We start from the raw sequence: 22,734 nt of genomic DNA, 5'->3' as shown, positions 1-22,734 counted from the left end.
GCCATGACTGGCTGATGGTGCTATTTTAGTCTGCTTAGAAGCATGTCCTTGGGCTGGCCCGGTGGCTTAGCGGTTAAGTGCACGTGCTCCACTGCTGGCGGCCCGGGTTCGGGTCCCAGGCGAGCACCGACGCACCGCTTCTCCGGCCATGCTGAGACCACGTCCCACATACAGCAACTAGAAGGATGTGCAACTACGACATACAACTATCTGCTGGGGCTTTGGGGAAAAATAAATAAATAAATAAAATTATTAAAAAAAAAAAAAGCATGTCCTTATAGTAAAGAAGGGCGCTTCAGACTAGTACAGCTTGATGACATTATTCCTTATGATAATCTTCATGTACTCTACTTTTGCCAAGCCACCTTTTGATTTAAATTTAGTTCCTCAAGGAGACTTTTGTATTTGGAACAGAAAGTACAATGAAGCTAACAAAGCATAAAGTGCTCCCTCCACAGGTCATATTTCATATTTTTCAATCAGAGGAATATTAGTATTCTGATTAATTAAGCAGCCTTACACAACTCCTTACCTTGGGAATAAAGATCAGCTCCCAGGCTCACCGTGACTCTATCAGTATGCAGACATCTGCTTCAGAAGTCAGTAGGGCAGCTTTCTACCTCTTGAATTATCGTGAATACGATAAGGAGGTCACTGGTGACTTCTCCCTTCACGAGAAGTACAAAAATGGAGAGTCCATTCAAAGTTTCTCATGACTTGATGTTTAGGTTACTTTGGTGATTAACTGCACACCACCAGGAGCCCACAGTAACTTCCACTATGTTTCTCACTCCTATTTCTCCCTTCCTTAATTGTTTTTCCCCAAATACTCCCCTTTCCTTTTAAATAAATGTATTTTTAATAATGAAGTGGGTTTCTTTAATTCCATTCTGTAATGGGACCTTCCAAAGAGAATTCATCTCTCCTGTCTTACTTGTTTTCATGCATATTTTGCACAGAGAATGCCTTGGAATATTCTGTTTATGAAAGGCACAAAAGTTATTTATTTTCAATAATTTTTCTTGAAAATAAAAATGATTCAGACGCCTAGAATGCTCTGTGCCTTGTCTAGGCCCTAGCACATAGAAAGTGCTCACTTGTTATTTGTTAAATGAATGAATCTGGAAAACGAAAAATACACTAAAAGAAAACATTTTATTCCTCAACGATGGGAAAAGCTTTTAGACTTCCATTTAGACCCATGTTAACAGGCCAAATCCTTTAACGAAAAGGATACAAGCATCACTCTGATAATTTAGCTGTCCCTAAATATATTTCTATCAATTTCTGCTTGGATGTTTCAGCCTCGGGGGTTTCAGGTCTTATTTTTACGACAGATTCGTTCCTTATAATGGAAACAACACAAGTGGTATGTGCTTCCCTGTCTTCCTCCCTCTAGGATTTCAACTTCTCCTGGAACATCCCCCCTGCTCTTCTAGTAAATCCCGCATTACAGAACAGGCTTAGGACGGAGCAGAAAAGAATAAAGTAGGACATCGGAGCCATGGAAACAGCGGAGCGCAGCGGAGCGGGGGAAACTAGTGAGCACGCGAGTGGGCAGGAGGGGAAGGAACCCTCTCCTGGCGACGGCGCGAGGGCGCTCCTACGATTACGTCACGCACACCAGGTGACGTCACGACCGTGACACGCGGGTGACGCCGTTGCCGCGGCGACTTCTAGTCGTCTCCGCCCCCTTCCCCCGCCCCCCGCCTAGCGTCCTTCCCCCAATCCCCTCAGGCTCGTCTGCGCCGGGGGCCGCGGGCTGGTTCCTGAGGTAGCCCGGGCGATCTCCCGCTGCCAGCGCTGCCCGGGCTGTCCCTCCCCGCCGCCCCCCGCCCTCCACCTCCGCCTCCCCCCGCCCTCCGCCTCCTTTCCCCCTCCCCGCCCAGCAGCGGTCGCTCCGGCCCCGGCTCTCGGTTATAAGATGGCGGCGCTGAGCGGCGGCGGCGGCGGCGCGGAGCAGGGCCAGGCTCTGTTCAACGGGGACATGGAGCCGGAGGCCGGCGCCGGCGCCGCGGCCTCTTCGGCTGCGGACCCCGCCATTCCCGAGGAGGTGAGTGCCGGCGCGCCCTGCACCCCTCCCGTCTCCGGGCTCGGTTGGCTGGTGTTTATTTTGGGGAAAGAGGTGGCGGTGGCGGCTCTGGTGCCTTCAGCCTCCTTCTCCTTTAGGCTGTGCGGGGTGGGAGAGGGGCATCTCCCCTTGTCCCTCTCCATCATGCAGCTCCTCGCTACGTAAACACACACAATGGCCCGGGGGGGTTTCCCTGGCCTGCACCCCAGATTGGGGGATTCGGGCAGCGGTGGTTGAGCAGGAGGCTATCAGTAGGGGGCGAGACTCAGGGTTGGTCCGAGAAGGTCACGGCTGGCTGAAGGTAGCCAGCCTCGCATCTCTTAGATGTTTTCGTTATTTTGGGTGGGGGGTCGGGGGTGGGGGAGGGTGACTGTGGCGGCGGCGGCGACGGCATCATCATCATCCAGGCGGAAGATGTAGGTTAGTCGCCAGGCCCGGGACCCCAGGCCGACTTACTGTTGTGTGTAATTATTACATGGTCATGGAGGTGATGGGGCGGATCATTCCCTCTCTACTCTCCCTGACTGTCCCCCTTTTCAGGCCGCTGCCCTCCCTTCCACTTTTCTGCTGGTTTGGGGTTTCTGCTGGTTTCACGTCTTTTAACCAGCGGATGGTTTTGATTTAGTCTTTACCTTTTCAGCCCTAAATCCCACTGTTTGCACTCTCTTTTCTATCCCAGCCTCAGGCCCCGGTTCCTAATGTTTGTCAGTGCTCTGTCGCTGGCTGGTAACCCACATCCCATTCCCATCTGGCGCCCCACTCATTTGCCAGTTATCGGACCTGCCTGCCTTCTAACCTCAGGTCTCCTTAAGACCATTTTTGCACTTCTCTTATGCTAGTCCTCTTGAGGCCCTCTACATCATTCCACCACTCCCTAACATTGTTATCTGTTATCTTCACAAATCCATCTGGACGCTTTGGAGCTACTTACTTTCTGAATCCTGAAGCTGTCAAGATTCCATCAGGTTTCACTTGTACTACTGGCACTTTTTGGTTACTCTTCTGTTGTGCATTCACGCCTCTTTATTTATTCCTACCCATTTTTAATAGGTTTGATTGATTTCTTTCTGTCGTCCTCCTTTTTGTCCCAATTTTTTCTTCGCTTTTTCCTCTTTAGTCTTGGCTTCTCTTAGCCTGTTTTTGCATTCTTTAGCCTCTTATCACCTTGTCAAATTATTTAATTTCGTTATTACATAAAATTTATTACATTTAGTATTTCTTATTTTATCACATAAAATAATACACATTATTATACTTTACAGATAGTGAGAATATATGGCATAATAATTGTGCTTTGTAATTATTGACTTGATAATATGACTTATTCCATTGACTTTGCTCAAAGTTCTCTTTCCTTCCTACTACTTAACTTATATTTTCCCAGTTCTCATAACGCCTTGTTCTTCTGACCATGCAATTCTCTTTTTCCTGCTTCATCATCTTTACTTCGGAAATCCATCCGATATGCTTGCTCTACTCAGTATCAGTTTGTTCACAGTAATGTTTGTTTTCGTCCACCTATGCGCAGGATGTGTCCCGTACCATCATTTGATCTAATCTAAATTTCTCATGTTTTTTCTTCTTTCTTAACAAAATCACACCACTTTCTACTTAATTTCCAGTTTGCACTTCTCCTCAAATCAGTTTCCTTGAACATCTGTTCATTTTCCCCAACTTCTTAGATTCTAAGGATAGAGCTCTTTCCTTCTTCCATTTCTTAGTTTATTCTGTTTTTCTTGCCCCGTTACCATTCATTTGGCCTTGTTTCCTGGCTTTTGGTAGTTAACTTGCTGAAGCTTCCTCTTGTCTTCCCCACACCTCCACATTCCTTCTTATTTATAAACAGTTTTGTTCCGTTGACATGGAAATTTATTTTTAGGATACATTGTTTTTAATGGATAAATACTAGGGGGTCACATCTGCTGTCTATTTTTTCCATGAATCGGATATGCCTTTGTCTTACCAGGCACAGGTGCCTCTAGTCTTACTTTGCTCTGTAGTACATGTGTGGTTTTGTTGAATTCTTTGTTTCTCTGATTATAACATTGTTTACATTGAGAACTTTGTTCCAGAGTTATTAGAACAGTTTGCAATGATACAGAGAAGGCTTTTCTTAAGTACAGTCTCCGCTGCCTTATTTGAAAGGCCCAGATTGTTTGAGCTCTACCCTCTGAAGATTCTGACTCAGTAGGTGAGAGCTAGGACCATGAGGTTCTGTATTTGGCACACTTCCTGGGCAGTTCTCTTGTATCAATGCTGAGAACCTCTAGGCTAGATGAACTTATTTTAAATTGCCATAATTGGAAAGTATATTGGTATCTCCTGAAACTATAAGAATACTCTTAACTAATTTTAATTTGTGTTTCCCACTGCCTCCTCCACCCAGGTTTTAATGTTTAGTGGTGAATAGTAGTTTTCCCTTTATATTTTCTTATAGGAGTTGATAATAAATGTATTTGACTGGGGGAAGGGAATAATAATAAATGATTAAAAATGGATCTTTTTTGAATATAGATATCATTGTTATGGATGATAGAATAAATTCCTCCAAGAAATAATTTTAAATTTTAAATTGGTATTGTTAATTCAAGGAAAACTGAAATATACTGTGGTCTTTTAATTGAACTGTCTTCCTTATATGCACTTAAAGAGAAATAATTGCCAAGCACATGGAAAGAAATGAAAAATTCTGCTTGAGTAAATTGACATGTTTTATTCTAAAGAATTACCTTACCTGACAATAAAATACAGGTTTTTAAAAAAAGTTTCTCAGAGGGAAATTTCACTGCACTAAAAATTACTAATTAAGAGGGAAAGCACATTCATTATTGAAAAATTAGAGAGCTGTACGTACAAAAAGTAAAAAAATCCTCTGTAATCTTGCCACTATGATAAAATTACTATAAACATTTTAATGTATTTCCATATACTCTTTTTTATGCTTGTATAATACAATCTATGTGATTTTGTAATATTTTTTAATTTAACAATATAGCAAAACATTTTACATATCATTATACTGTGATTTTTTTAACTAATATTCTTTGAATATTAGGTTGTTTCTGATTTTTTTTTTTTACTGTTATCAAATGTCTTGAACATATAATGTAGATTTTAGTTTTTAAAATTATGTTGGAAAGTGACCAAATTTCATGTCCTGTATTTCTAAGTATTACTTTGTAGACGTTCAAAATAAAATATTCTGGTAACTGACAGGAGCTTATCAAATATTTATCAAATGAATGTGCTTATACTTTTGGCATTAAACATTTAGTTCTGACCATTTATATTTCCCTGATGTTATTTTCTTTCTATGACCATGTGGTTAATATGGGATAATATGACCATATGGTATAATAAATACATTTATTTAAAAAATATGTATTATACCAGTGTGTGATATTTATTAACTATTCTTCTTGTGCTGTGTTTCTGTAGAAGGGAGCTTCTTATAATTGCATTACAATTAAAATTGTATTATTTTCAAGATCTCTTATCACCAATCTTAGTTAAGCTGTGCAGTTATAATAATGCATTGACTAAGCACTATTCTGGGATGGAATTTCCTTTATAATGAGGTCCACTGTATTAAAACACATCTTTATGAGCCATGCCAAACCAGGTTGGATTACATCATGCTCCTAAAAAGTGGTAGTCCCACTAAGGTATGTGCTTTTGCAGTTCTGGCTATTGCTGTTAATACTTGTCTAGATTTATTCGAAGGCGGACAAAACATGCCTATTAGGCAAAACTATAAAACAGCTGTTTGTCTTTGGTATTTCTAGTGTTGCCTTTCTGAACTCTTTCTCTCTCCTAATTTAATCAACTCCTTCCTTTAGGCGTTCACTCACCTCTTCTTTTATTTAGAAAATTATCTGATATCAGTCACTTATATATTCTGGCTATTAAAGGAATCGATTGTCAGTAAACAGATAAGAAAGGAATGTTGATACTGCATGCTTGAATCCTTGAATGTGATAAACCTGAGAGCAAACTTGATTTAGTCGTATTTGGATAATAGGCCAGAAAAATTATATTAGGATAACAGGCTAGAGAAGTGTGACTTTTCTCAGTTCCCTGTCCCTTGCTTTCTTGATAAGGATGAGCAGGAAGCTGATCTGTTATAACAGCTGGAAACCTATGTTCTGTGAGTGGTAGGGAAGAGAGAAGGAGCAGGGTACATTGTTTTCTGGCGTTTTCTAAGACCTGATGTTTACCTTGTTGCAGAATGAGGCAACTAAGTATTTTTCCTTTTTCCAGTCATAAAGTTGTTTTCTTCTTTAGAATTGCAAAAGTGCATTTTGTTTTCTTTGACACCTTGATATTAATTTAGCTGAGTACTTACTGAACATTTTGTTTCATAATCCCCTTGTTTTAGGAAATCCAGTATGTTCCTATGCTTCCTATATTTCTGCCTCAAATTGTCATTAAAATGTGCCTCCAGGGCCGGCCCCATGGCTTAGCAGTTAAGTGCGCGCGCTCCGCTTCTGGCAGCCCGGGTTCAGATCCCTGGCGCGCACCGATGCACTGCTTCTCCAGCCATGCTGGGGCCGTGTCCCACATACAGCAACTAGAAGGATGTGCAGCTATGACCTACAACTATCTACTGGTCTTTGGGGGGAAAATAAATAAATAAATAAAATCTTAAAAAAAATAATAATAAAATAAAATGTACCTCCATTGTCAGTAACTCGTACTGGATTTTGTCTTCCCCAGAATTTGAATGGTCTTAAGTCCTGTACTCGTTGTCTTTCTCTATTTCATTTGCATTGGTTATTCTGTAGTCAGAATCAGCAATAGTTATAGAACTTCTGAATTCAAAATAGGTGAGCCTGGGGGGCCGGCCCCATGGCTTGGAGGTTGAGTGAGCACGCTCCGCTACTGGCGGCCTGGGTTCAGATTCCGGGTGCACACTGACACACCGCTTGTCTGGCCATACTGAGGCCGCGTCCCACATACAGCAACTAGAAGGATGTGCAGCTCTGACGTACAACTATCAACTGGGGCTTTGGGGAGAAAAAGGGAAAAAAAGGAGGAGGATTGGCAATAGATGTTAGCTCAGGGCTGGTCTTCCTCAGCAAAAAGAGGAGGATTGCCATGGGTGTTAGCTCAGGGCTGATCTTCCTCAACAACAACAACAACAAAAAATAGGTGAGCCTGTTTAGGAGCTTTTCTGTTTTCTAAGGTTAAACAGTGCTTGCATAGTCATAATGTTATGGATAACTTAATGTTAATAGAAGAACCAAAAATACAGCCTCATTTGTTCCGTTCCTCCTTTAAATATTTGGTGGAGGCATTGACATGTTCTGGGAGGTAGTTTTTACTTTTCAGTTTCTTTTGGCTGCCAACCTAATTTACTGTAATATATAATTAGCATGGTAGTCAGAAGAAACTCTTAATACCGCCTCTACCCTAACATTAAGCAATTATTTTTTTCTCCCCTCTACCCTCTGAGATTATTTTGGTTTCCATGTTTTCTCTTGGGCTTAAAAAACTGTTATTCTTGTTCCTTCCCCTATCAAGACTATGCATAGAGAGAGAAATTGATGCTCAGTAACATTGCATTCCTTTCTGGGCCCTGGGAATGCCCTCGATACAGAATATAAAAATTGCTCTGAACTCAATTAACTTTATACCTTCTGGAACCTCTGTAACATCAAATGAAACATCATTTTCTTTCTTGTAATGTAGCTGCAGTTATTGACAGCACTTTTGGGACCAATGTACCGTAGGATAGTTGTTTTCAAATTACTCTAGAGCTCTAGGACAATTTTTTAAAAACACTTTACCACTATAAGAAATAAAAATTTTAAATTGCCCCCGTACATACATACGTGAAGCAATTTTTGTCAGTTTTGTACATTTTTTTGTCCTCACCTTCTGTAACAGTACCTGGCACATATGTACTCAGGTAATTTAGTGAATGAAACCTATTAGATATAATGCACTCTGATTTTCTATACTATTCAATTCTCTTTTTTCGTGCTAGTCATAAATCAGTTTACTAGATAGACAACCCAATTGATTGCAACAGGCAGTTTGAAAAACACTGTTTTGGAAGTTTCAAGACCTTTTTCAGAGGTTATGTCAATGCTCTGTTTAGTCTTCCTACACTTTGACTATTGAAGTTATTCATTTATCTGCTTTACATGTTGGTTTCCTTGAAGAAAGGGTTTTATGGCTGGAAAAATTTTTAGAGCTGTTGGGTATGGAAGAGAGATTTGTGCTGGCATGAATCTTCCCAAGTGTAATAATCTGTGTAAAAAATTTCAACAGCTTGTGTCTAAGGCAAGGGTCAGCAAACTTTTTCTATAAAGGGTCAAATGGTAAATATTTTAGGCATTGTGGGCTAACTACTGTATCTCTGTCACAGATTCAACAATGGCATTGTAGCACAAAAGCAGCTAATAGACAATATGTAAACAAATGAGCGTGACTGTGTTCCCATAAAACTTACTCATGGACACTGAAATTTGAATTTCCTTTCATTTTCATGTGTCATAAAGTACTCTTCTTTTGGTTTTTTTCAACCATTTAAAAATGTAAAAACCATTCTTACCTTGTGAGCTGTACAAAAACAGATGGTGGGGCAGATTTAGTTCATGGGCCAAAATTTTCAGACTGCTGGTCTAAGGGAGACTAACTATATCATGTTTGAGGTTCTGAAGTTAAGGTGTGGTTTAGAGGTCTATAGACAATTCATAATTGCTTTTTTAAAAACATCAGGTATATTGGAATATAATTTACACATACTATAACGTCCTTTTTTTTTATTTGGTGAGGAAGACTGAGCTAACATCTGTTGCCAATCTTTCTCCTTTTGCTGAGGAAGATTGGCCCTGGGCTAACATCTGTGCCCATCTTCCTCTACTTTATATGTGGGACGCTGCCACAGCATAGCTTGATAAGCGGTGCCTAGATCCGTGCCCAGGATCCGAACCTGCGAACTCTGGGCTGCCGAAGCGGATCGCACAAACTTAACCACTGCACCACCGGATCATCCCCTATAATGTACCATTTTAAATGTACAGTTTGATGAGTTTTGGCAAGTGTATATAGTCCTGTAACTGCTACCACAATCAAAATATAGAACGTTACCGTCATCCCCAAAAGTTCCCTAGTTCCTTTTTGTATTCAGTCCCCTCCCTGCACCCTCAGTTCCTCGCAAACACTGGTCTGATCTCTAGTTTTGCCTTTCCGGGAAAGTCACATAAATGAAATCTTACAGTATGTATTCGGCTTCTTTCATTTAGTTTGGTGTTTTTGAGAGTCACCCATGTTGTTGCATGTATCAGTAATTAGTTTCTGTTTATTGCTTAGTAGTATTGTATTGTATGAATGTATCACAATTTATACATTTACCAGTTGATGGATAGTAGGGTTGTTTCTAGTTTTCAACAGTTATAAATAAACTTTTAAACTTTTGTGGGTTGTAGGTTTTTGTGTGGACATTGGTTTTCATTTCTCTTGGGTGAGGACCTAGAAGTGGGATTGATAGGTTGTATCGTAAGTATATATTTAACTTTACAAGAAACTGCCAAACTTTTCTGCCACTGTAAAGTTAGGGTTGGTTTAGGGTTTGCGTTGCCACCTACAATGGATGAGAGTTCCACTTACTGTGTATCCTTGTTGACACTTGGTATTGTCAGTCTTCTTAGTTTTAGCCATTCTAGTAGGTATGTAGTAGAAGCTCATTGTGGTTTTTAATTTGCATTTTCCTAATAACTAATGATGTTGGACATCTGTTTATCTGCTTATTTACTATCTATACATTTTCTTTGGTGAAGTATCTGTTTAAATCTGTTTATTCAGTATTTATCTTCTTAAGGAGTGTAAGAGTGCTATATATATGTTACAAATATAAATAATATCATTTATGATATAAGTTCTTTATATTAGATATATGTTTTGCACATGCCTCCCAGTCTGTGGCTTGTCTTTTCATTTTCATAAGTCTCTTTTGAAGAATAGAAGTCTTATTTTTGTTGGAGTCCAATTTATCAATTTTTCTTTTATGTTTCATGCTTTTTTTATCCTATCCAGTAACCCTTTGCCTAACTTAAGGTCATAAAATTTTCTCTCATGTATTCTTCTAGAAGTTTTATAGTTTTATCTTTTACATTTAGGTTTATGATCCATGTGGAGTTAATTTTTGTATATATTGTAAGACAGGGGTTAAGTTTTATTCATTGTTTTTCATATGAATGTCCAGTTGTTTCACATTTGTTGAAGAGACTAATAACCTTTTTCTGTTGAATTACCTGACACCTTGATTGAAATCAATTGATTATGTATGTGAGTTTTATACTCTGTTTTATTGATCTGTATGTCTCTTCTTAGGCCAGTACCACACTGTCCTGATTACTGTAGTTTTATAGTTAAGTCTTAAAGTTAGGTAGATCCAGATCATAGGATTTTTAGAACTTTAAAATTTGATTTTTGAACTTCCTTGTGTTACTATACTAATGGGAGGAGAAGGTCCATAATTTTCTTCCACTTCTCAAAAGTGTCTTCTACCCAAAAAAGGCTAAGACTCACTGCAGTATTTAGTTAATACACCCCTATCTTGAATTATTTGGTGGCAGGGTTCATGAAAAGTGGCAGATAAAGAAAACATGTTTTTTCCAAAATTAATTTCTTTATAGGAAATGAAGGACATATCCTAATAGGTTGCACCAAAAAATCAGTAATATCCTTTTTACCATATTGCAAACATATTAACTGTAATTAAGATATTTATGGGGGAAAGTGAATATATTAAGATGTTTATTCACCAAAATGTGGAAGATAACTAGTTTATAATAATAGCTATGTTATTCTCCATCTTCATTATAAGAGTTCTTCCATTTGAAGCCTGTGTCATGTTCTGTGATGTTGCAGAATTAGTACCTTTATTAATCTTAGAGGCATCATTAAATCGTTATGTGTTTACCAAGGATAAGCATATGGTAGTTGTTGGTCATATTTCTACCTTTTTCATTGGGGTCCATAGGACCCTTCACCTTGATTGATTGATTGATTGATTGATTTATATATATATATATATGATCAGCCCTGAGCTAACATTCATGCCAGTCCTCCTCTTTTTTCTGAGGAAGACTGGCGCTGAGCTAACATCCATGCCCATCTTCCTCTGCTTTATATGGGACGCCACCACAGCATGGCCTGACAAGCGGTGCGTCGGTGTGCGCCTGGGATCCGAACCACTGAACCCCGGGCCGCCGCAGTGGAGCGCGCACGCTTAACCACTTGCGCCACTGGGCCGGCCCCCCTTCACCTTCTTTTAAATTAGACTGGTGATAACTTTTTACTGCTTAGCCTGGGGAGATTTCCTACAATAGAAAATATTTCTGGTCATGATTTTCACTTAAGAGTTAAAAAACAAAAAATCAGGAAACGTGTTCAAAGAGCATAAGTCTTGAATACCCGGCCAGTACAGGGGCGTGTGACAATTGGGAAGGTAGATACTGTCCAGGCTTTCATTCATGTTGTAAGGTGTGTTATTCCAATTGTATTTGGCTGCCTTGCAAATTTTGAAACTGCGCTTTCAGGGGGAGAGAAACAACATTTTGGCAGCCTGTTTTTAACTGTTTTTCCAAAATAAGTGTTTAAAAAAACAAACAGGTATGTATCTCCTTATTGTAAAGGATGCTTTGGGTTTAAATTGAGAAATATTCTGCTCTTGGTTTATATTTTTTCTTGCACATTTTAAAATATATAACCTTTAAGTTAATAACACCAGAGAAATTCGACTTTCTATTTTTAGTACAGCTTAAATTAAATAAAATTTAAGGGTGCTTTGAATTAGTCACTTACCTTTGAATATTTTGAAACAGTTTAAAATACTGCTTGGGGTTGTTCCTCCCTTGGCCTCGGGTTTTTAAACTGTATTTTCAACATTGCAGCATTTTGTAAAATAAATTTCTGTTTAGGCTTATAGATATATTTTTAATATTAAAGGAGATTACTAGCTCTAGCAGTAACGTAAATAGTTATTAGAACCTGTATTTTTTGTATTGTCAACTTGGGTCTAATCCTTTTTCCTCTGTTTGAAAGTTTATACTTTGTACTTGGAAATTTCTCTGTAGCTTAGAGGGAAAAAACAATTATTAATTTAAGAGTCTTAAGTAGGTATGATTGTTTTTGAAGAGTTCTTATTAGCATAATTTGTAGTAATTTTGTGTGAAGGTAATTTAATTCTCATTCATTATAAAAACATCCTGTCTTTTCTGTGATACCAACCATTGCCTTTATAACTTTTTTTACTAAAAAAGGTAAAGTAGTATTGTTATTTATTGTAAATAACTAAAAATTGCTTTTTTACATATTATACTACTGTATTTCTGTGGGAATAACGTCAGAGAAGGGAAGAGATTACGATTCATTATAGTCCTTATGTTCCTATTCTACAACCACTGAAAGTGTTCATTTCCTTTTAGTTTTTACATGATTCTTCTAACATTTAAAATATTCCACCCATATAGTCTTCTTGCACGTCTTCTCATATTAACAGTAAGTTACACAATCTCAAGTTAAGTTTCATTATACATGAGAATTTAGTTCAGTGTAACTTTTTGATAACTCTTTATTGCAGATGATTTTTCTACTGCTGAGTTTGACACTTAATTTAAGTTTGCATATGTGTTTATGAAGCAAACTTTTGGTTATTGGTTATCGTGGATGGCTCTTTGAGAGAACAGTTTAATCATAGAGTCATAGAACTATTCTGTGTCATAGCCATTCATATGCTGCTTGCTTTTCACTGGCAGCTCTTGAGCCTCCTCTTCTCCTCGTGCTATGCACTGAACTTATAAGTGGATCACAAGAGTAGTATGAGAATAAAATGAGATGATGAATATGTAAAAGCCTTCACAAAATTATAGTAGTGTTATTTTTCTGCTGCTCTTTCGAGACAAAAGTTAAGTATATTCAAAATTTTCCTTTCAGAAATCATTATAGAACTTTTCTTAGAATGTCCCTTGACGTACTTAGCACAGGGCTCTAGTTGTTAAAAACTTTTAGCAGTTCTTAACGTGGGACTGATGACTGACCTAGTAGAACTATTTGAATGTTGACTACATTCCTTAAAAGTTATCTTTAAATCACTGTTCATTTTAAAAAAACATAAAGTTGACATTATGGGTAAGCATTTTATAGGAAAGAGGTAAAATTTTTAATATGATAGTAGAAAGATTGTGTCTCATGGCTTTATAGGAAAAATAGTAAGCATTAGGACTTGTGTTTTGGCATTTTTAAAGCTATAGGCCACCATTTGCCTTGTCATCCATCCAAAACTATATTGATGACTTTTGTATTGAATCATTTCATTCGACAATAGGTATTCATGTATTCAATAAATATTTGAGTGTCTGCTGTATGCCAAGTAGTAATCTAGGTGCTTAGGAGTCCATTTGAAAACAAAACAATACAAAGATCTCTGCCCATATCTAGCTTACATTCTGGTGGAGGTGTGTGTGTTGGGGGGTGGGGGGCTGGGGAGGTGAGGTAAATGGGGAGAGACAGACACACAAAAAGAAAATTATAATATGTTTGAAGGTAATAAGTAATATGGAAAAATGAAAGTAGAACAGGATAAGGTTTGGGGGGTAGGTTGCAATTTAATATAGGGAGATCAGGTTAGGGCCTTAGTTGAATAGGGTGACATTTGAGCAGAGATTTTAGGAGGTCAGGGAAAAGCGTTTCAAACAGAAGAACCACGTTCAAAGGTTCTGAGTCAGGAATGTGCCTTGCCTATTCAAGTAACAGCAAGGAGGCCAAAGGTGCTGGAGTGGCTTGAAAAAGGGAGGTGAGTAGTAGGAGATGAAATCTAAGAGGTGTTGCAGTAAGAGTGGGAGCATGCAAAGGCCATTGTAAGGACTTTGACTTTTGCTTTAAGTGAAATGGGTAGCCATTCCGTTTGAGCAGCCAAAGTTGAGTGACATGACCTGATGTAACGTTTTAACAGGACTGCTCTGGTTGCTATGTAGAAAGTAGACTGTAAAGGGGCAAGGGTAGATTCAGGGGACTGGGGAGGAGGCTCTTGCAGTCATCTGGTCAATGACTTAGACCAGATTGGTAGCAGTAGAGGTATTGAGAAGTGGTCAGATTTTGGATGTTTTGAAAGTAGAGCCAGCAGGATTTGTTGATAGATTGAATATGAGGTGTGTAAGAAAGGGATGTCAGTGGGGAAGGGGAGGGCACAGATTAAGGAATTCAGTTTTGGGCATGTTAGGTTTGAAACGTCTGTTAGATATTCATGATGTTGAATAAGCAGTTGGATATGAGTCTGGAGTTTGGGAGTGATATCCAGTGGTATAGGCTCTTCACCATATCTATGTCTTATTTTCTTCTTGAATATGCAGCTAGACATTTCTCCCTTGTAGCTCAGTGTGGTCATGTGATTAAGTTCTGGCAAATGTAATATGAGCACAAGTGATGTGCATCATTTCCTGGTCTAGTCCATACAAACATCCTCCATTCTGTTTTCCTCTCTGACTGGCTGGAACAGAGATGCTCATTAGGGTAAGTTGGAAGCCATGTGATGTAAATGGTAGACTGTCCATCAGCCTGTGTTCCTGAATACTGCATGGATAAGGACCACCTTGCTAACTTGTTCAACCCCCTAGTACTATTAAGTAAGAAATAAGCTTACATTGTGTTTGAGTCCTTGTACCTTTTAGGTGTATTTATTATAGCAATTAGCAAACCCTAAATTTGGGCATTTAGATGGTATTTGAAGCTGTGAGACTGATGTGGTCATTAAAGGAATTTATAGATAGGAAAAAGAGAGCCAAGGTTGGAGAAAAGAGGAGGAACCTGAGAAGGAGCAACCATGAGATGAGAAATTAAATGAAAAAAGTTTATTAATAGAGAGAGAGTGGTCACTTGTGTAAAAGCTGCTAGGTCAGGTAAGATGAAGACTAAGAATTTATCATTGGAGTTAAAGTGGAGGTATTGGTGATCTAGACGAGTAGAGCATTGAGGTGAAGTGTTGAGGGAGATACTCTGAGTGATTTTAAGGGGGAATAGGAGAGGGAGTGAAGACAATAGGCATTTTTCTATAAAGAGGAACAGAAAAATGGGTGAGGGAAGTGGGGTCAAGGAATTTTTTTTAATGATGAAAAAAATAAGGGCATATGATGATAAGAATGAACCATTAGAGAGTAAAACATCAGTGATTTCAGGAGAGAGAGAGAGAGAATTGCTGGAGCGATTGTCTCCAGCATTTGCCTCTGAAGAGGCAAGAGGGAAAGGGATTTAGTACACAAGAGGAAGGATTGGCTCTCAATAGGAGCGTGGACACATTGTTTATGATAATAAGTGGTAAGGCAGAGTATGTGGATACAAATGGTGAAGGTAGGTAGATTTGATGCTGGGAGTCTGTACATGTTCTCTTCCAATTGCTGCCTTTTGTTTTTGTTTTTGTTTTTTTTGTTAAGTGAGATTCAAGGTTATCAGCTAAGTGTGAGTCTTGGGGATATAGTGTTTTAAGGAGAGAACTGAAGGTGTTCAAGTTGTTCAGGAACATGTGAGAGTGAATGGACTAGGGACAAATAGTAAAATCGATAGGTAATATTAAGTTGTTTTATCACTTGTCCAGGCAGCATTGTTGGCCTCTTAACTTTTTGGTGCAGGTCCTCAGATCAGAGTTAAATGTAACTTGCCAAGGCAGTTTAACAGTTTTTATGAGTCATTCTCATTTTGACTCACCAACATGGAAACATTGGGACTAGAACTTGAAGTATCACTTCTTCATGAAGTATCTGCCATTATCCTGCCATGAATTTAAGCTAAATTTGGAGAGGTCTGGTTACTAATTTTCTTCTTTAAAAAAATTTCTGCTTTCTGTATTGATATTTTACTGAATATTTATTGTTTTGTTCATGTAAAATAGCAACCCTATCATTGCAATCTAACTTTTATACTGTACAGCGAAGCAGTTGGTATCCCGTTACTTTCTTTCAGACACTCTCCAAATCTGATTTGTCTTTCCTCATGCTTTTCCTGTTACCTGAAATATAGATTCTACCCCTTCACCCCGTCCCCACTGCCTAAACCTTTCAAACTTAGCTCATGTATTGTAGGAAGCCTTCTTTAACTTCTTTCCAAGGCCTAGTTAGGTGCCTCTGCTTTGTGCTTTTATAGCATCCCAAAGTATACCTGTATCATTTTACTTACTATATTGTATTATAGTTTTTGTTGGTATCTGTCTGTTCCTTCTAGACCATTGCCTCTCAATGATGAAAATGTTCTGTGCTGTCCAATATGTCCGCATGTGGCTATTGCACGTAGTAGGAGTAAGGAACTGGATTTTAAATTTTATTTAATTTTAATTACAGTTATGTGCCACATAACGTTTCAGTCAGCAACGGACCACATATATGATGGTGGTCCCATAAGATTAGTACCATATAGCCTAGGTGTGTAGTAGGCTATACCATCTAGGTTTGTGGAAGTACACTTTATGATGTTCACACAACAAGGAAATCGCCTAACGACACATTTCTCAGGACATATCCCTGTAGTTAATCCATGTATGACTGTAATTTAAATTTAAGTAGTCACATGTGGCTAGTAGCTATCTGATCAGTGCAGCTCTAGACTCTTTTTTTTTTTTAATTATTTATTTATTTATTTATTTCCCCCAAAGCCCCAGTAGATAGTTGTATGTCATAGCTGCACATCCTTCTAGTTGCTGTATGTGGGACACGGACTCAGCATGGCCGGAGAAGCGGTGCGTCGGTGCGCACCCGGGATGTGAACCCGGGCCGCCAGCAGCAGAGCGCACGCACTTAACCGCTAAGCCATGGGGCCGGCCCAGTGCAGCTCTAGACTCTTAAAGTTGAGGCTTGTGTGGGAATTCATATTTATTTTCTCACTGCTTAGCAGTAGTACTTACTCTTACTTAAATGACTGCCGCCTTTTTCGGTACTCTTAATCCAGATAGTTATCACTCACCTGGAATATGGCAGTTTGCTTCTCTAGATTTTTGTTCTTAACCACAGCTTTCCTGTTTGTTTTCAGAATTATATTGATTTATACAGCACTAAGTTCTTCAGTCTTATAAAGCTGGAGTGTGTTTTTTTTCCCCCTTTAGGACTCAAAAATTAGGTACTGTAAGGTTACCTCAAGGATTTTCTGAGGGCTAGGGAATGGCAAGGAAGAAACTCAGACAGGCTCTGGCTCATGGTGGGTAGGGAGGCAAATTCTGCTTCAACCAAAGTAGTTCTACTTCACAAGTTAATATATTGGAATTGTGCTTAAGATTTCATTTGGAGGCAAAAAAAAAAAAAAAGCCTTCTATAAGATAACACTCTCCGGGCCAGCCTGGTGGTGTAGTGAAGTTCATGCGTTCCTTTTCAGTGGCCTGGGGTTTGCCGGCTTGGATCCCGGGCATGGACCTACACACCACTCATCAAGCCATGCTGTGGTGGTGTCCCACATACAGAAATAGAGGAAGATTGGTACAGATGTTAGCTCAGGGGCAATCTTCCTCAAACAAAAAGAGGAAGATTGGCAACAGATGTTAGCTCAGGGCCAGTCTTCCTCACCAGAAAATAAAAAGATAACACTCTCAATTGAGGAGACGGCATGCACATGGCAGTATGTGATGAAGTGCCAGAGTGGATGATGGAGAACAATAAATGCTGGAGGAGTTCAGATGTGGAAGGTTATTATAGGCTAATGAGGTCTTGATGGAAGTTAGTGTTTAACCTAGGCAGGTAGAAGGAAGGAAAAAGGATGTAATAGGCAGTGGGAATAGAATTTGCCAAGGATTGGAGTAGGAAATACATATGGTAGTTTTGTTTAAGGAACAGAACAATCTGATTATAGTTGAGTGAATTGTATGAAATAAAATTTGGCTAAATTAGATGGGACTGGATTGTGGAAAATAGTGATGGACTGAAAAAAATTTTAACTTTATATTGTATGCAGTGGGATGAAGGTGGAGATTTAAAATAAAAACCGATGAAAGCGGTGTTTCAGGATGATTACATTGGTAAGGGTTTGTAGGTGCATTCAAGATGGGAAGAGGTCAAACAACAAAAAATGTTTAGAAATGTTTAGAGAAAAACTTGGTGGTAAGATGTTGCACCAGGACACTGTTGGAGGTTGAAAAGCAGATACTGAGACATTGTTTTGCAGTGCAAGATGTTTATTAGGAATCAACACCTGTAAAAGAAAGAGCAAGATGCAGGATTTGGCAGAGTATGAAGTTGAATTCTGATGCAGGCCTCGTAAAACCTTTGCCAATCAGTGTGGAGCTCTGGAGGGAGGATTGCACATTAGTGTCCCACATTGAGCCAAAATGCCTAGGCCTTTTTACCCCTCCTTGCTCAGTCACTGGATGTGGGCTGCAGTTGAGGTAGACCTTGAAGGAGGTGACATTTGGAGGCTGTTGACTGACTGTATTCACAGCTGAGCAGCAATTCCTTCCATGAAGGGGAAACTTGATGGTGCATCTCTATGTCTTCTACAGCCAGTGGGTCTGAGTATGGGTAGTTCTTCCCCCCAGGGCAGTTTTGAAACACTTGGAGGTGTTTTGGTTGTTACAAAGATGGGGGAAGAGGGCACTATTAGCATTAAATGAACAAGGACCAGGGAAGTCAGCTATCCCACAGTGTTCAGGACAGTCTGCACATAAGAATTATTCAAACAACCACATGACTTAGAATGACTTGTTGGACTTTGTTGTAGGTGAAAAAAGTGATCATAATGATCTGAGGTTAGAAACTAACTTCATGTATGAGGCGTTGTTTTAATATACACTGAAGGTTTCAGAAATTCAATTATGTAAATTGGAGGAATATTAAAGTTTTCGATTAGAACTTTATCAAGAGTTCTTTGCCACATCAGAAAATCACATAATTGGGCCGGCCCCGTGGCTTAGCGGTTAAGTGCGCGCGATCCGCTGCTCGTGGCCCGGGTTCGGATCCCGGCGTGTGCACCGACGCGCCGCTTCTCTGGCCATGCTGAGGCCGCGTCCCACATACAGCAACTAGAAGGATGTGCAGCTATGACATACAATTATCTACTGGGGCTTTGGGGGGAAAATAAAATAAAATAAAATAAAAATAAATAAATAGAAAATCACATAATTGATGGCAGTGCCACTTGTACAGTATTGGTGACTCAACTGCTCTTTCCCTCAGTCTACAATTGTAACGACCACAGTCACAGTGGTTCTACATATAGATGCAATCATCTGATGCCCTCATTATGTTGTTTATTGTAGTAATTGCCTACATATTTTGAAATAAATATTATTTTATTATAAATTTATTTCTTTCATATGATTGAAAGTACAATTGGAGTATTATTGGCTTTTAAAATTGCACTTAGGCAGGTTATCGCTGAATTTCATTTTAGGGGGTGTTACAAAATAAGTGTTATAAAAAGGGGGAATTGATTTCTGTTTTCAGTAATGGTGGACTGGATTATTCAGACCAACCCTTTTGATGAAAACAACTAAAAATCTTGGAAAAGTTATTTTTAAAAATCTTAAAGGAATTGAGTTGAAAAGATAGTGGAGAGATGCCAGGCCAAATTCTAGGAAGAAGCAGGAATCCAAAGAATTAAGTAGAGGATGAAGTAGCTTTTGTGCTAAGGGCAGTTGTCAGTCTGTACAAATTTGGGCTTTGGTTTTGATGGACTTTGTGAGGTGAAGAGGACAGAAGTCAAGGCCTAGAGTTCATCCAGAGTGAGAGTCAAAAAGGAGAACAATTCCGTTTTAAGATGGTACCCCAAGGACTCTATTGTTAGATTAAGGGTGAAACACAACTAAACTGTCTACCCACTCCCATACCTGGGGAATTGTAGGCTTGAATGGAGCAGGGGAAGAAAAAGGAAATTAAGAAAAATAAATCATTCAAGTTGTGACCACGGTTTTAACCCTCACACTGATTGGCAGCTTAGGTTTGTCCTGCCTGGGTTGTCCAGGGACCCTCAAGCCATTTATCATGGTTCCTGGTTTCAGACTGGTAGTACTCACAAGGCCTGGCAGAAGGAAAAGCAGATTATCTGTGGAGAACGGCCTTTCATTCTCAGGGAACTGCCAGCAATAATTTTTCAAGGGCAGTGAATAGTACACTGTCACAAGTAACCAGACTTAGTTAAAAACAAACAAGCAAGCAAAATTACATGATATGTGTAGGTAGAATTCTTCAAGCAGTGTAATTAAGATTTCTTTCTTCTCTAGTTTTCTTTTTCTAATTAAGATATAATTGACATATAACTGTTTTCCTTATGTATATATACCTCAAAGTAAGTTTTCTAAAAAGAAGAATATAACATGCATGCAAATGGTACAGTGAATAAAAAACAGTAGAGAACAGAAATAGATGCACAAAATTCTCGGATATTGCAAATATCAGGTGGTTTTCAAACAGTTGCTATTTGTTATATTTAAAGAATTGAAGATAAATTTGAAGAGCAGGAACAAGAGACTATAAAAAGTGACTTAATAGATTTGTAAAAAAAGCAAATAGAAATTCCAGAAATGAAACTATGCTGAATACATCTAAAGGAAAGATTTAACAGATTATACATAGCTGAAGAAAGAATTAGCTACCCAGAAGATAAGGCAGAAGGAACTTTCCAGAATGCAGCACTGAGAGTCAAAAAGATGGAAAATATTGAAGTGAGGTTAAGTGATATGGAAGATAGAGTGAGGTCTAACATATTTAATCAGAGCTCCAGAAAGAGAGGAAAGAAAGAATGATGCAGGAGTGATATTTGAAAAGATATTTCTTGCTGAAAATTTTCTAGATCTGATGAGAGACCTGTTTATAGATTTAAGCAGCTCAATGAATTTCTCACAGTATAAATAAACAAATCTACACCCAGACAAATCATAGTGACATGGCATAAACCCAGATACAAAGAGAAAAGTCTTAAAGGCAGCCAGAGGAAAAAAAGATTTCTTTCAAAGGAGCAACTATGGACTGACAGCTGACTTCTCAACAGAAAATCATATATATTCTCAAAATAGCTACCGGTTTATACTTATGAATTCCATACTTAGCAAAAATACCCCTCAAGAATGAGAGTAAAATAAAAATTTACTTGAACAAACCCCTTCAGCCCTTTCTAAAGGAAATTATGGAGGATTCACTTTAGACGGAGAGATTCCCTACAGGGGTCTGAAGTGCAAAAGGGAATGAAGAATAAAGAGAGCGGCAATATGTGGATGCATTGAAATATACATTGGTTGTATAAAATATTAGTAAGGCCTTAATTAGAATACATGATAAGTGAAGGGGGTATTCTGAGATCTTGTATTTTCTGTGAGAAAGGTAAAAGGTATTAATTGACTTGACTTTGATAATTACATGTTTGAATTTCTAGGGTAGCTACTAAAAATGTAGAAACTAGACTTATAACTTCTAAACTAAGAGAGGAGAAAAATGGAATAATAAAAAATGATACTAAAGAAAGCAAGAAAGGAAAGAAAGAACAATTAGGACAAATAGCACAAAATAAGAGGGGTAGATTTATTTTATTTTATTTTTAATTTTATTTATTTATTTATTCTTCCCCCAAAGCCCCAGTAGATAGTTGTATGTCATAGCTGCACGTCCTTCCAGTTGCTGTATGTGGAACGCGGCCCCAGCATGGCCGGAGAAGCAGTGCGTCGGTGCGCGCCCGGGATCCGAACCCGGGCCACCAGCAGCGGAGTGTGCTCACTTAACCGCTAAGCCATGGGGCCAGCCCAAGAGGGGTAGATTTAAACCTAAACATATCACCAACTACATTAAATACAAAATGGATTAAATGCTTCATTTAAAAGCCAAAGATTGTTAGACTGAATTAAAAAAAATTAGTCATGGGATTTATAAGAAACACATCTGGAACCTAAGCATAGGGAAGATCAAAAGTAAAAGGTATATCATGCATATTCTAACAAAGAGAATATGGTACAGTTATATTAATAATCAGGCAAAGTAGACATTAAGGCAGAAAGCATTATTGGCAGTCAGGAGAATTCCTTCAAAATGTAAAGTGATCAATTGGCTGGGAAGATTTAATAACTGTAGTAATATAGTATAGCCTGAAATATAGCCTTAGAATATATATAGCAGAAATCAGAAACTGCAAGAAGTGGACAAATCCACAATCTAAATGGGATATTTTTAAACAGCTCTCTCAGTAATTGATATAAGAAGCAGACAGGATAGTTAGGTTATAAAATATTTGAACAACACGATGAACAAACTTCCCAGTGGATGTATAGAACCCATTATACCCAGTATTGGCAGACTACACATCCTTTTCAAGCATATGTGGATATTTGGGGGGGTGGGGGCTGGCGTGGAATTGACTGTATACTAGGTCATAAAACAAGTTTTAACAAATTTCAAAAGATTGAAATAAAAAGAGCATCTTTTCTGTCCATAATTCATTTTTATTGAAAATCATCATCAAGGGGGTAAAAATTAGGAAAAACTAAGATGTCATTGATTCTAAGATTCGCCATTATTTATTTTTGTATTTCTTCAATAAGATATGCTATTGATTATAAAATGCATCTCAATTTTCACATTTTTTTATACTTTAACATTTTTCAAATGATGAAATACAGTACATTTCCTGAGCTCCCTTCTATCAACTGTGGATGCAGTTTAGGTTCTATCAGTAAGGTGAATGGGATAAACTGAGTTTTA

General features: G+C 38.6%; 1 protein-coding gene across 6 annotated transcripts in view; it reads left to right on the top strand.

Annotated features, from left to right (window-relative positions):
- The first annotated feature begins 1,773 nt into the window (after nucleotides 1-1,773).
- BRAF (B-Raf proto-oncogene, serine/threonine kinase) overlaps nucleotides 1,774-22,734 on the top strand; it is a 141,826-nt gene continuing 120,865 nt past the window's right edge. For 3 of the 6 annotated variants that reach the window (XM_058531503.1, XM_058531485.1, XM_058531525.1), the window contains exon 1: nucleotides 1,775-2,053. In XM_058531503.1, the coding sequence (XP_058387486.1) occupies nucleotides 1,925-2,053 (129 nt within the window). In that variant the 5' untranslated portion in view covers nucleotides 1,775-1,924. Of the gene's footprint in view, nucleotides 2,054-22,734 lie in introns of all 6 variants that reach the window. The other 3 variants (XM_058531517.1, XM_058531493.1, XR_009216842.1) reach the window with 3 other exon arrangements.

This window comes from Diceros bicornis, chromosome 3, assembly GCF_020826845.1.
Source record: "Diceros bicornis minor isolate mBicDic1 chromosome 3, mDicBic1.mat.cur, whole genome shotgun sequence".
Classification (NCBI taxonomy): domain Eukaryota; kingdom Metazoa; phylum Chordata; class Mammalia; order Perissodactyla; family Rhinocerotidae; genus Diceros; species Diceros bicornis.
This window is presented reverse-complemented; position numbering and strand designations above follow the sequence as displayed.